Source organism: the organism of the source record quoted next, unplaced genomic scaffold (genome assembly GCF_019419815.1).
Source record: "Pyrus x bretschneideri cultivar Hongxiangsu unplaced genomic scaffold, Pyrus_bretschneideri_v1 Contig4, whole genome shotgun sequence".
NCBI classification, from domain to species: Eukaryota; Viridiplantae; Streptophyta; class Magnoliopsida; order Rosales; family Rosaceae; genus Pyrus; species Pyrus x bretschneideri.
This window is the reverse complement of record NW_025999723.1, coordinates 2,458,228-2,471,929: the sequence shown is the minus strand read 5'-3', so window position 1 is coordinate 2,471,929 and position 13,702 is coordinate 2,458,228. Positions and strand designations below refer to the sequence as shown.

Here is a 13,702-nt window from a genome sequence, read left to right as displayed (position 1 = left end):
AATAACTGAAAAGATAAGAGTTCCAAGTGAAGCAAAACTCCTCGAGTTACGTTAACGGTGTTGAAAAATACTATTATTTTATAGTTATTTGATTATTTAGGTTTGCTTGTTAGTTTAATATATGGACCTAGCTCATTCGAATTAGGGTTTCTAGGTTTTGCTCTTTATAAATATAGCTTATAGTTTAGTATGAATAATAAGTTAGTCACGATATAACTTATTAGGATTTTGTAACCGTTTCGCCTTTCTTGTTTATTTAATAATATTCTTATTATCTTGTAGTCTTGTTTGCAACATCAAAACTCCTCTTGACAATAACAAGTGATAGATATAATTAAGTTGCACAATCGCGAGTCCTTATAAATTAGAATTGAACTCACGTCATCTATGGGAGTGAAAAATTAAGATATTTCCTTAACAAAATATTACTGGTAATTGATTATCACCTAATATTACACTTGCTAGAAGATTTATGGTTAAAAAAAAATATTACTAGTAGATTTTGAGAATTTGAAGATTGATACCAGCAGGGTTCTTAAAGTTCTTCGAGAAGATGGCCCTGGTGTTGATACAAAGGTGGCTGTGGGTGAGTTGCGTATAGAGGTTTCAGGGCTTCCTCTGACGGAAATTCTGTTTGAATTTTTGAAGCAGATGGATTATGGGAGTAAAATTACAAGCACACAGGAAACACATATGTGGAGGTTGGTTGATGAGATGATTGAGAAAAGGGTATGCAACTACTGCACATACGTTCAACATTTTGATACGCACTTGTGGTGACACAGGCTCCAATCCAGAGGCAAGAAAGTTTGAGGAGGTGGATGGCAAGAAAGTTTGACGATTTGTATGGCAAGAAAGTTTGAGGAAGTGTGCTCCATGCTCAAGGTTATGGAATCCAGAGGCTCCAATCCAAATTTTACCGTGTTCAACATCTATAAGTTATTTGCAAACTGTTGAAAAGCTTGCTGAATCTCATAAAGTAATAACACATATGATGGAGAAAAGGCAATATGTCCATCTATTTTCAAAATTCAAAGGATACAAGACATATTAAAACGGTAAATTCTTTTATTTGCATTATTTACTTGCAATCTTGCATGAAGAAATTAATTGATTTAGCTTGGTTAACAATATGTAGATGAAATCTAGAACTAATTAGTTCAATTTTGTGATTTTGTTTTGCTTTTGTAGTGTGCCATATCATTTAAAACTAGGAACTTGACAAACAAAGTAATATCACCCGAATCATTTTTCTCAATCCACACAGGCAAATAAACCTAAATAAATAGAACTTTTGTTGTTATTTTCCAACAAAAATAAATAGGAATAGAAAAAATAAAACCACCCTAGAATAGAAAGAATCTCCATAGAACGATTTCAAATGGGGTGAAGTTCTGATCCAATAATGCAATAAAATTTATACATAATATTATATTATTAGATCAAAACGCGATAGTGACAGCAATATCCACCCATTCCATATAACTTATTCTTTTTTTATTTGCTAATAATAACTTTTATAGTACGATTACACGACTTTTGTATCATTGACGGCAAAGTAGGATTCTTTCCATTCCTATTACCATCCTCTTCTATCCCCTCCTCTCACACTTTTTTTTTATATCTTATTCTCTATATAAAAAGGGGTGTGCTATCCACACATCTCATTTTACTTCTCACACACCTCTTAATAATTTATGTCCGTTGATATTCTTCAATTCATCCGATCCGACGGTCAAAAATTAAAAAAGTGTGTGAGAAGTAAAATAGGGTGTGTGGATATCACAACCCTAGAAAAAAATTCAAAACAAAATGCAAACGTTGTATAATCGTAACCATTTAAATAGGAGGAATAGAAGGAGGAGAAATTAGGATGGAAGAAAATCCTATTCAAAATGATGTTAAGTGAATATAATTTGCTGTAAAGAGCCATGATAATCGTCATAATGATGTCACAATTTAATAATATATTATTACGTGAAAGACCAAAAACAGACACTTCACATTACACTTTTAGACAGAGAAATCATGTGACTGAATACGATCCCATCGCTACTGTAGAATACGTGGCTTGCCGCTTTTTTTGTAGAAAGTAACATGATTTATTTCTATGTATTATACAAGGTAAAGTTATTCATATATTCATTTTTTTAATATTTAATTAATTATTTTGTATATTATAAATTTAATATATCAGATTGTATTTTCAATACATTGACAAATTTCTGTTTCTACAGAGTCAAATCCTATTTAATTAAATTTAAAAAATAATGTCATATCACGGATCCTTTTACAAAGTTACCAAACTAATAATAGAAGCATTTTTGTAAATTCACACTCGATTCATCCAACCTACGTGGTGCACCTAATGCTACAGCGCAAACTTTGGTTGGTCAAGTCTTCCAGCAAGGACTCTTGCCCAAAGATGACAGCCCTGTAGCGATGGAGCTTTGTCATCAGTCTCCGGTGTAGTCCCATCAGCAAGAGGCACGGGTTGCGCAGAGGGCAACGTGGGTGATAGTGCCAACTCTGGGTGGCCACAGAAACAGCGGGCAGCAAAGGTGGAGCAGTGAGGATCCTCGTCGGATCCTATTTGCGAAGTTTCTGAAAATTCTCAAATCATAGTTATTTATTTTACATTGCGATAATAACTTATTGTAATTTTTTAGTTAAAATTAAATATAAAAAAACATTTGATGAAAGCTGACTATAGGTTGTATGTTGCACGATAAACGAATATGATTGAAGAACTCTCAAGATCTTCATTAAAAAATCCGGTGAAAATCCTCTCTCAAAGTCGAGGTACCACGGGTACAAAAACCAAGTCATTTTGTACGACAGGGAGAAAGAAATGGGTAGTCATCCTCGTTGAGTCGAAGCCATTTCATCAGAAACCGTAAAGGCGTAAAGTTATAGATAAATAAATAAAAATAAAATAACACCACCCTTGAATTAAGTCTAGCAACGCCAAAAGTGAATAGGATGAATCTCCATATAAAGATTTCAAATTTATGAGGAGAGATTTCGTTTGGAAGACCTTTCTCAGATAAAGCAATGTACTCATGTATCTTTACGATTGAGATGTCAATTCAAAGTATTTGATCCAACAGAAAAAGATAACAATTCAAACAAAAATTCTTAGGTGCTCCGATTATCAGTATTTTCGGTGTTTTTACTATAAGATCTTGATTTATGTATTTTTTAAACAAAAATTTAACAGTTAAAACACTTAAAATATTAAATAATCTAGAGAACCAAGAAAGTCACTCTTCCTTAAATATGCTTGCTTCTCTAAAGCAGTTTATGGGAAACAGGTTAAATGTCGGGTGAAATTCCTATTTAATAACGTAATATTTTATGAAAATAATTTATGCATGATATTTTTTTTTTAACAAATGATAATATCTACATTAAAGTGAGGGGGTGGGCTTAGCCTCACAATAAGCTAACAATAATGTTGTCCAAATTCGCCTTTGGCAAGAATCAAACCTAAAACATTTCACTTACATTGTAGTACTAAGTGTCACATAATATTATATTATTAGATCAAAACGTTACAGTAACTATATATCTACCCATTTCATATTACTTTTACTTTTTTTAATTGCTAAGAATGACTTTTATAATACGAATATACAACTTTTGTATCATTGCTGGGATGGCATCATCAAGTAAATATAATTTGCTCTAAAGAGCTAGATCAATTTATATGAAATATGAATAAAAGCCATAATGTAAGTCCATCTTGTGCCTTGACCAAGTCTAATAATAAAAGCCAATTGACTAAGTACTAGTTTGGTACTGAGGTGCTTTTATAAAAAGTGAGTATAAAAAAAAAAGCTGAGCTAAAAAAGGTGTTTGGTAAACACTTAAAAACAGATTATTTTCACGATTTTTGGTGGAAAAAAAAAAGCTAAAAACGTGAAACAGCAAAAATGAGTTTATTCTCACAGCACAAGAAAAACAATTTTTTTTTTAAAATACAGTAATACCAAACCAACCCTAAGAGCTCATACAGAACCACTGAAATCGTAGCCTTGACGACAAAATAGTCAGAATGAACTTCGACATAGGAAAGCTCATTGTGTTTATTGTCCGCATCTCGGCCCACATATTCAATCTTTAATTATAGAAAGGGAAACGAATGATTGAATCTGGCCTCTTTGTCCTCCCTTCGACATTAAGTTGTGGATTCATTATCCATCATTTGGAAGACCCACAAAATCGCTTCTTTGGTGATTCTAATTGCAAACAAGGGACTTGGTTGTTCACGAAATCATATGCATTCCATTCAATGAACTTGTATGAAGTTGTCAATTCTCATTTAACTTTAATTTTAACCAATTACACTCTTTAACTTTTATAATTAATCGATTACTCCTTTGAAATTTTAATTTAAACCCATTATCCCCATAAACTTCTATAAATAGCCCATTACCCCTTGACGTTAGATTTTAAAAAATTTCATCCAAAATTTCATTCATCTTGATTACGGAAACAACTCATGACAACTGTATAAGGGCAAAATAATGGAAAATTGAATGAAAGTTTTTAAAATCTAAATGCCAGAGGGAGAATTGACTATTTATAAAAGTTCAGGGCGGAATTGGCTAAAATTAAAGTTCAAAGAGAAATTTACTAATTATAAAAGTTTAAAAGGGTAATCAGTTAAAATTAAAGTTCAGAAGAAAAATTGACAACTCTATACAAATTCAAGAGCAAATTAACAAATATCTCTTTTGTAAAATGAGCAGATGTTCAGTTTTTAACTCTCAAAATCATCCAACTTGCTTTTGTTTTGTTTCGGTATATGAAGCATCTTGTCGTGGTCACTAGTCACCGGTCACCGGTCACCGTCACGGCTAATCAAAGGTATAAAAATGTAAAAACCGAGACTCTAGGGCTGATTTTAAAAACCAACAAAAATAACGGGGTGTAAAATGTGATTACATATTATACCTAAGAAACTTACGGTGGTTGTGGCCGCAGCTGATCTCCCGTCCCCTTGAACCCTTTCCTGCTTCTCCCAAAACCCTCCCGACCCCCCAACGCTCTCGTTTCGGCGTCTCACAAAAATGGTGAGCAAGAGACAGAGAGAAGCTCGCAGGAAATTCAGAGCAGAACACCCAGAACTGGCTAAACAGCCAACGCCCCCAAAAGACCCAACCAAGAAGAAGGAGAAGAAGAGCTCCTTCAAGCGCAAGAAGGCACCCAGCGACCCAGCCAAATCCAGAAAAAACCCCCATAGAAAACACCCCCTCAGAGTGCCCGGCATGAAGCCTGGAGATAGCTGCTTCATCTGTAAATCCACCGAACATATCGCCAAGCTCTGCCCCGAGAAAGTTCAGTGGGACAAGCACAAGGTGTGGTCTTTTTTCAATTTTCTGATTTAGTTCGAGTTTTCTTTATCTGGGTATATCTCCGATTGATGAAACTTGGAATATGTTGTCAAATCGAAATTCATGTGGGTAACTGGGAAAATGGATTATAAATGCATATGACTTTGTGGGTATGTTTTGTTTTAGCTCTTAGTGATTGGAAATGGTGGTGGGTGCTCGAATCGAATTTGGTTTTTTGAATGGTTATTTGCAGAAAATAGTGGAATTGGTGTTTTTTTATTTGAAATATGGTTATTTATGGTGTGGAGACTGGACTGTGGAGTGGATGAAATTCCCGTTTTGATATTGTTGTGATTATCTGATTCTTGCAGATATGTTTATATTGTCGCCAACGTGGGCATAGCATCAAGAATTGCCTTAACAAGAAAGACGATTCCGTGGCTGAGAAGTTATGTTATAATTGTGGGGAAAATGGGCATTCGCTTTCTAATTGCCCCTATCCTCTTGAAGACGGTAACCCTTCTAATCATTTAGAGTGCATCAAATAGGTTTATTACTCGGATGATTCGTGCAGGAAACTTACTCGGATGATTCGTGCAGAAAACTGTGTTATGTGGTGTGTTTGTGTAGTAGTGTATCACACATCTCGCTCAACCGCTTTATACTCTGCATGACAGCATGCATTTGAAGTTTACATGAGCAATGCAAAGGTTTACATAGCATTACCGGACGTACTTTATTAGCAAGCACTAAGTTTGAACAATTTCCAGCTAAAATCATTTACCTTTACTGAATTTGGTAATCCCCGCGCTAAGTTATTTGAATGGAAGCTTGAAGAAACAGGAACTTGAATAGTTTGGAGGTTTTAAGTGAATTATTGTTATCCGGAACTGCATGCTACCGAAGAGAAGTCTTTCATTGTGTGTTATTTTTTGTTATCCAGATAAATACAAATGGGATATTTGTTTATCGTGTTTTTTATATTTCAAATTGTATATGTCATGTTGAAGCACATTTGATTATCAACCAAATTTATCATCAATTGGGTTTGATGGCTCTAATGAGGATCCGGTTACACATAGGACATAAGTCAATCTGGTGATTTGAACGTTTTTACTTTATGTCATCGCTGCGTTATTCATTTTGTTTATTTGGTAATGCAGGAGGAACTAAATTTGCCAAGTGCTTCATCTGTAATGGGACTGGTCACTTGAGCAAGAACTGCCCTCAAAATACTCATGGGATTTATCCAAAGGTAATTTGATTAACACCTGTGATTTGATTTCGGATTATCCCTTATGTTTGGGCCATCCAAGCCAATGTCCTCCGTGAATGAAATATGACACTTTCCGATATGATTTTCGTCTCTCAGGGTGGTAGTTGCAAAATGTGTGGAGGTGTAACACATTTGGCGAAGGATTGTCCAAACAAAAGCAGCAGTTCAATGTCCGCTGGTAGATCTGCTCACTCATGTAAGTTTTCCATCCGAATTCCTTTGTTTTTCCTTGGAGTTCCTGGGAGTTTTCAATTTACTTGTTCAGTGTCTAATCTTCTCACCAAGAAATTAGTAGTAGACTAATTTGACATAAATGCTCAAATTGAGGCATATGTTTCAAGCTTTTCATCATGATGATCTGGCAGTGTTCTTAGTTTAGTGCCTTTTCTTTTTCAGGGAAAGAAAGTGATCTTCCAAGAGGAAAGGTTACCAAATTTCTGAGTGGAGACGATCTTGAGGATGATTTCAGTTTCATAGATGAGAAGAAAAATGGCGTCACACAAGACAAGTCCGCTGGTACAGTCTGTCCTGTTTCTCTTTCACAAGAAAGCACTGTAAAATCAAAGAAGAAACAAGGACCCAAAGTAGTGAATTTCGTTGGATAGGGATGTTTCACATATGTAGAAGAAATTCATGTCAATTTTCAGTCTTCCCTTGTATGGCACCGTCCACGATTTTGCCGTAGGTCTAAAATAGTCTGACAGTGTTGAGAAATGATTTTTGTAGTTCTAAATGTAAAAAACCTTGAATCGTTAATCTATTTACCGTAATTTGTTTCGAGTTATTTTGCCTAAGATAATGACTTTTCATTTCTTTGGTGTATAAACGTAGTTATGGAGACGATTAGTTGTGGACATGATCAGCCACAGAAGCTTTAGAGAATTCTCAGCCTTTGTTTTGCCCCTTAAAATTCTCTTCCCCTCCGCAATTTTCTGGTCTCAGCCTTTCCCCCCAAAAACAAGGATTTCTCCTTCTGCTGCTAAACTTTCCATCTCTCTTTCTTTTCCGGCCTTCTTCTTCATTTCGCACTACACTCCGTCTCTTTTCCGACGACAAAATGGTATGTCTCAACTCTCTCTCTCTCTCTCTCTCAAAACAAATTAATGACTTAAAATGGTCAAGATGCATGTTACAATTCTTTAGTGGGGATGATCTGAATTGAATTTTACGTCGTTTCCCTCAAATATGTATTATGTACAAGGTTTTTTATGAAAGGTTGTTTGGTTGGTTTGGTTTGGGGTAGGCGTCCGGCATGGCCGTGAATGATGAATGCAAGCTCAAGTTCGTGGAGCTAAAAGCGAAGAGAAACTATCGATTCATCGTATTCAAGATTGACAAACAAGAAGTGGTGGTAGAGAAAGTTGGCAGCCCAGATGAAACATACGAGGATTTCGCGGCGTCACTGCCTGCTGATGAGTGCCGCTATGCTGTCTTTGATTTTGATTTCACCACTGCTGAGAACTGCCAGAAAAGCAAGATTTTCTTCATTGCATGGTAATCAACTGACTCGGCTAATTTGTTTAGTTCCTTCCTTAATTAACCTTCATTTTCTAAGGTGCTAATGTTATGCATGAAACTTTATTTTCTCAGGTCTCCTGAGACATCAAAGGTGAGAATGAAGATGGTGTATGCAAGCTCTAAAGATCGATTCAAGAGGGAACTCGACGGCATTCAAGTCGAGTTGCAGGCAACTGATCCGAGCGAAATGAGCCTCGACATTATTAAAGGCCGAGCTCTTTAAGTTTAAGCAGCAGATCTTCGACCCTTCCTTGACAATTACATTTGTCTATTTTTCTGAGAAGACATTTTGTGTTTATAATTTTTTCTTCTTTTTTATTTGTTGTATTGGTTCAATACCAACCATGTAGTTTAATGTAATATTATGGATTCTTTTATCAATTTGCAACTTCTTACATCATTGTGTTTAATCTAGTCAATACGATGTTTTATCTCTGCTTCAGAAATCTCAAAGTACAAATTCAAGCAGTCGAAAATTCACAATTGAGATCAAGATGACTAGATCCTCACAAGAAAAGAAAATTAAATTTTGATGTGTTTTTAGTGGAAAATCTTTCTGCTAATAACATCCAGAAAGGAGTAATACCTTAGAAATATGTTAAAGTTGTAAGTACCCAGAACTGGTCGTCTACACCAATACATATATATGTGCGTGTATATAACCCTCTCTATGACTGCTCCTGATGAAACTCAAAGCTTGAATTTTTATTGGTTAATTCAGTTTGTACTTCGAATTAATTCAAGAGGAAGAAGAAGATGCAGGAGAACGTGAGCAGTGTTTTTTTTGTGCAGCGTCACGCAATGCGCGCCCTAGGCGATCGCCTCTTCCGGCTCTCCTCAGGGCCGGCATTGCCCTGACATCAAAGGAGAGTGGTAAAGAGTATTTCTATTTTTCTTTCAGTTCCCGTCTTCTTTCTTTTCTTTGTTGCAGCATTACACATGGGATTCTATACAAACTCGGAATAAGGTGATATGATTCAAATATGATATTTTTTAGTGAAAAATATTTCTGCTATCCGTAGAAAGTAATTACACAACAAAAATAGTGGAAAATCATCAGCATACATCAGTCTATATAACCCTCTCTCTATGATTGCTTACTCTGATTTTCCCAGTAACTTCTCTCCCACGTTTCTACTTGTTTGATTGAGTTTGATTGTCTCCTAAGTACTGCAAAAAGAGTTGCTGGATCGTAAGGCGGAGGCATGGCGCATGGATTCCTCTCGGCAGGACCCTTCACCAGAGATTGCATCATAAATTTCTTCTCTAATCCTTGCAATTTCTTCTCTAATCCTTGCGCTTGGCAAACCATTGCCTCCGAGCAGAGCTCAACCGCTTTTCGAGGTATGGTGGGCTTGAACTGTAAGAGCTTTGAGTATTCGCTTAATAGATGAAACATGTAGTCGTACACATAGTCCATCTTCAAATCCTCGTGAATCATTTTTCTTGCTGCCTTTCCAATGGATTGTGCCTGAAGAAACCACAGAAAACCAATGCAATAAGAAAAACGAACACAGAAATCTGCAGAAAGAGCCTAATACTCGAAATTATTACCTTCTTCTTATGACTGTTGCCCCAATCAACAGCAAACTTAATAGATCTGCACTTGTCATCATCTTTTATGGGCCAGTAGTGGTGCACTGGCATCAAACCTCTCGTGAAGAAATCATAGTAACGGGGTTTTACTATAAAGGTAACAGAATCACATGCAAGAATGTATTTTTCACTCACAGACCAAGCAGACCCTTCTATGTAGATCTTATACCTGCAACGATTGTGCATCGAATAAAAAAAAAGTCAGGCAATTAGTATAGTGGATCATAGATGTTGACTATAATTAAAGCAGGTGGTTGTACATAGTACGCCAAATTAAACTCCTACTGATAGTGGGATGTTTCTACCTATGAACGCATTGGCTTGCCAAATCCGATTGCTTGAAACCTTCCTTTAATTCTTTTAACCAATCCTGCAATTTATTTATGAAGAATACTGTCAGACTCTGAACTATTGCTACATATTGTCAGAATTTTTCTACTAAACTGCAAACTGTAGGAACAGTTAACCAAAGAAGAAATTGGTTAACGAAACTGTTGCTATAAAAGGCAGATTAGAGGTGCAATAGGAAGTTAGGAACAGTTAAACGAAGGAGGAATTGGTTAATGGTACCTGAGCATAAATACGAGCATTCCAGTCCATCTGGTCGGAAACATTACATTTGACGAGGTCTTTCCTGGTTTCAGCAACAGATGGATTTCCCTTCCAATAAGCATACGGTTCTCTGTCTATCCATTTGCTCCTCTTGTTGCCTTCCTCTAGGTCCTTTAACAAAAGCTCCCATGGCTTTATATTGATCTCAGACCTACAAAACGAATGCGGGAATCTACAATGAGTGCACAATGAGGACTGATACACAATGAGCGACCGTGTACCCAATTGGATAAATTCATTCGCATCACTACCAGATTAGCGATATGTTCACTTAACTTGTAGCACAAGCCATGAATTATGATATCAATGAGAAACATGATTTCAAAAGCAAAAGAAAAGGTCAAGAAGTCTTACCATCCCCAAAATGACCAATCAGGGAAGACAATATCGAGTGAACTGTCATCACCGCAGTAGCGAAACAAGGGTGGCGGAGCAGTGGAATTGGGCCGGCTATAGATCCTTGATAAAATGACGGGCCAGTCAACGCAATCAAACATGAGCTCCAAATCAGGCACTTTCCCAGGATACCTCCGTAACAATTGTAGGATCCCCCACAATGTAAAAACGTCTCTCGTCTGAAACGAATTCTGATATGTCTCCACGTAAGCCTTGCCATTCATGATCACCAACTTGAAATTGGCCGTACTCTTGGCACTCTGTACCATGTCTTTCGTGATCCCTGTATGCGCCCATGGCCTTAGGTCCTCGTATATCCAACGGAAGTACTCCGGACACGTTGGTGGTGGTGATGGACTGTCGGGACCTTGCTCTGGGTTGAAGGTGGTAGGATAGTTTGATGGGCAGGTTCGTGTCAGGTCGTAGGCAGTGCAGTTGAGTGGGAATTCCAACTTGGGTGGGGGCTTTTTGGGAATATTAGGAGTTTTGTGAGGGTAATTTTGGGATGCTCTGGTCGTTACGATTGAACCTTGTGCTGAAGTATCAATTATAGTCTATTTGTCACACCAAACAGAAAAAAATTACTCACGTCACATAATAGTCCAATAGTATATTGACGAATAAACCGAAAGAGGTAAGAAATTTGTACTATGTTCCCTATAAAACACAACACCAAAGGTCACCTTCCAATATTTTCTCTAGGCAAAGTATGAGTTTTTTTTGGTTGAAAAACGGGGGCTAAAAGCAAGAGCCTAAACAAACCTACTCAATAATAAATCTAGATCAGGACATTTCAAATCGATCGTCACGAATAAAACTAACTGAACAACAAAAAAGAGTATCAAAATAAAAATTACCTAAATCTAAATCAAGACTATAGATCACTAAACTGTCCGCCATAAAGAGAAAGTATGAGTTTTTGTTACTAGCTAAGTTTCACTTTGATTCATGCAGTTTCAATTGCCACGACTTAAGTTAATGGCTATCACATTTACAAAGTTAAATTGCTGTCGATGAGTGACCAAGGATTCACAGCAGAGAATAAATGAAAGTTTTTTAACGTTTTAATCTCAACTTAGATATCAAACTCATGGGAAATAAGCATGCATTCCCTTGTCACCTAATAACTAGGAAAACATTTTTGATGTCACAGTTAGTATATGACTTTAAATAGCAACAACTGAAACTATAAACACCAAAAGCGATTTTGGTCAAATTGATATTGTATTCCAAAAACATCAGATATGTGCTTTTTGCAGAAAGCATTCAAGTGTTTTTTCAAGATCCATTTGAATTTCTACTAAATGATTGGTTTGAACAATATTTTTACCAAAAATACTTTCAATCTTTTAAAAGCACTTTCAATCTATTCCATAAATCTTTTTTGGGTGAATTAGCAACTTAAGATTAACATAAATTTCAAATGAAGAAAATGAGGCGGTGCACAACAGCGGGTTCTACGTGCTGGACTACGTAGTCAACAGAACACGTGGCCCATTAACGCACAGTCCCACACCACGTTAACCGACACTCACGGCACATGTTAAGCAGCCCTACATTAATCCGAATCCTTACCGAATCTTCTTTGTGAGAATTCCGAAAATTCGTGAATTGTGTTTGTTCATTGTATGTCATACGATCAGAAATTATTTGAAATATTTTATTTAAAATTAAATGCAGATAGTACCTAATAAAAATTGATCGTCTAATATACGATGAATAGACACGATGCATGAATTTTCAAGATTCTCCGGATCCTGTTGGTACATTATTATATCACAGCGTACTATGGATTCATGCCGTTTGACAGACGTCGTTTGGCTTTCGTACTTTCTAGCCCTAGTTCTTGACATTACCATATGATTGCGCACTTAAACTTTCTTATTTACGAAAATATCATTAAACTGTAATATTGTAATAAAAAGACTCGTCTCCGTTAGACCACAGTCCAACTTCCATCTATTAAATTCTCTAAGTAAGAAAAATAATACTTCTTCAACTTAATGGTTTATTTTTTACTACCAGACTACCAGTAAAGTAATAAAAATAAAAATATTAATAAAAGACCGGGAATGAGTTATTTGGACAAAAAAATAAATAAATAAAAGAGCAGGAAATAAAAAATGAATATTGGAAACAGGTGAGTCAGAAACAGTGTGGAGCAAAGAGACTTACAGGGAAGTTGAGAAGGCGCGTACAGACAAAAGCGCCCAAGCTGAGGAAGACGAAGACGAAGACAGCAGAAAATCTCGCAGGTGACTTCATAAATGGCCGCAACAAGAAGATAGCTTCGGAGAAGTGACTGTACAAGCACCTCTGCATGCTGTCGTTCTCTCTCATATATATCTTCTCTGCATACACTCTTAATTACTCTTTTGCCCTCCCTCTTGTTCTCCGAGAACCATGATTCTTATCCCAAGTTGCAATCAGATCCCAGGGATTTGATCAACTGGGCAGGTGGAGGAGCTGGTTTCCTGAAATGGGTCGGGTTTAGTTTTGGCTGGTTGAAGCGGTATGGAGCAGATGAAGTTGGCGCATCTGGTTTGGAGCTAATGGAAAAAGGTTGAGTTTTTGTTGGGTAACTGTGTGTGGAATTTGAAATAATACCAGAAGAAGTAGAAGGAGGAGGCAGAGAACTTGCCTAAGAAAATGAAATGAGATCTAGTCTTGTAGATCGTGAGGAGTGAGAGAAGTTGCCTAAGAGAATGGAGAAAATGACCAAATTGAAAAGGATTGTTTTGGTAATAGTAGATCGGAGACTGAGAGAAGAAAAGGAAAGTTGGATCGGAAAAGGACAAAGGGGAGAGATGGGGGAATAAGAACACAAAGGTGAAGAGTCAATACATTTTACAAAGTAGAATGTGGCTCCTCTTTTGGTGTTTCATATTATTCTTCTTTTACCAACATTAGGATCCATTTACAAAACTTTCTAAATTTACGAATTTAGTACCCAACTCTCTATTAG

The 13,702-nt window shown here is 36.5% G+C and overlaps 2 protein-coding genes across 2 annotated transcripts; one reads left to right on the top strand and one right to left on the bottom strand.

Moving 5' to 3' along the window:
- Positions 1 to 4,970: 4,970 nt before the first annotated feature.
- On the top strand, positions 4,971 to 8,528 carry LOC103934933. The gene is made up of 8 exons (XM_018644422.2): positions 4,971 to 5,363; positions 5,711 to 5,852; positions 6,503 to 6,594; positions 6,712 to 6,811; positions 7,012 to 7,215; positions 7,479 to 7,675; positions 7,859 to 8,109; positions 8,206 to 8,528. Exons 1-8 carry the CDS (start codon positions 5,076 to 5,078, stop codon positions 8,354 to 8,356), a joined length of 1,425 nt encoding a protein of 474 aa, XP_018499938.2. The 5' UTR covers positions 4,971 to 5,075; the 3' UTR covers positions 8,357 to 8,528.
- A 550-nt stretch (positions 8,529 to 9,078) lies between these two features.
- Positions 9,079 to 13,404, bottom strand: LOC103934931 (O-glucosyltransferase rumi homolog). Its single transcript, XM_009344698.3, has 6 exons — positions 12,913 to 13,404; positions 10,696 to 11,291; positions 10,300 to 10,492; positions 10,035 to 10,099; positions 9,688 to 9,898; positions 9,079 to 9,604 (listed from the first exon to the last, which is right to left on the bottom strand). The coding sequence occupies exons 1-6, from the start codon at positions 13,075 to 13,077 to the stop codon at positions 9,221 to 9,223; spliced, it is 1,614 nt and encodes a 537-aa protein (XP_009342973.2). The 5' UTR covers positions 13,078 to 13,404; the 3' UTR covers positions 9,079 to 9,220.
- Between the last annotated feature and the right edge of the window lie 298 nt (positions 13,405 to 13,702).

What these genes read in the sequence shown, in the direction of transcription:
- LOC103934931 (XM_009344698.3), bottom strand. Translation starts at nt 13,077, where the DNA reads ATGAGAGAGAACGACAGCATGCAGAGGTGCTTGTACAGTCACTTCTCC. An exon ending in ATGCTCGTATTTATGCTCAG is followed by an intron (nt 10,100 to 10,299) that starts GTACCATTAACC and finishes AATAAATTGCAG; the next exon opens with GATTGGTTAAAAGAATTAAA. An exon ending in GCAACAGTCATAAGAAGAAG is followed by an intron (nt 9,605 to 9,687) that starts GTAATAATTTCG and finishes TGGTTTCTTCAG; the next exon opens with GCACAATCCATTGGAAAGGC.
- LOC103934933 (XM_018644422.2), top strand. Translation starts at nt 5,076, where the DNA reads ATGGTGAGCAAGAGACAGAGAGAAGCTCGCAGGAAATTCAGAGCAGAA. An exon ending in TTCAGTGGGACAAGCACAAG is followed by an intron (nt 5,364 to 5,710) that starts GTGTGGTCTTTT and finishes TGATTCTTGCAG; the next exon opens with ATATGTTTATATTGTCGCCA. An exon ending in AAGATTTTCTTCATTGCATG is followed by an intron (nt 8,110 to 8,205) that starts GTAATCAACTGA and finishes TTATTTTCTCAG; the next exon opens with GTCTCCTGAGACATCAAAGG.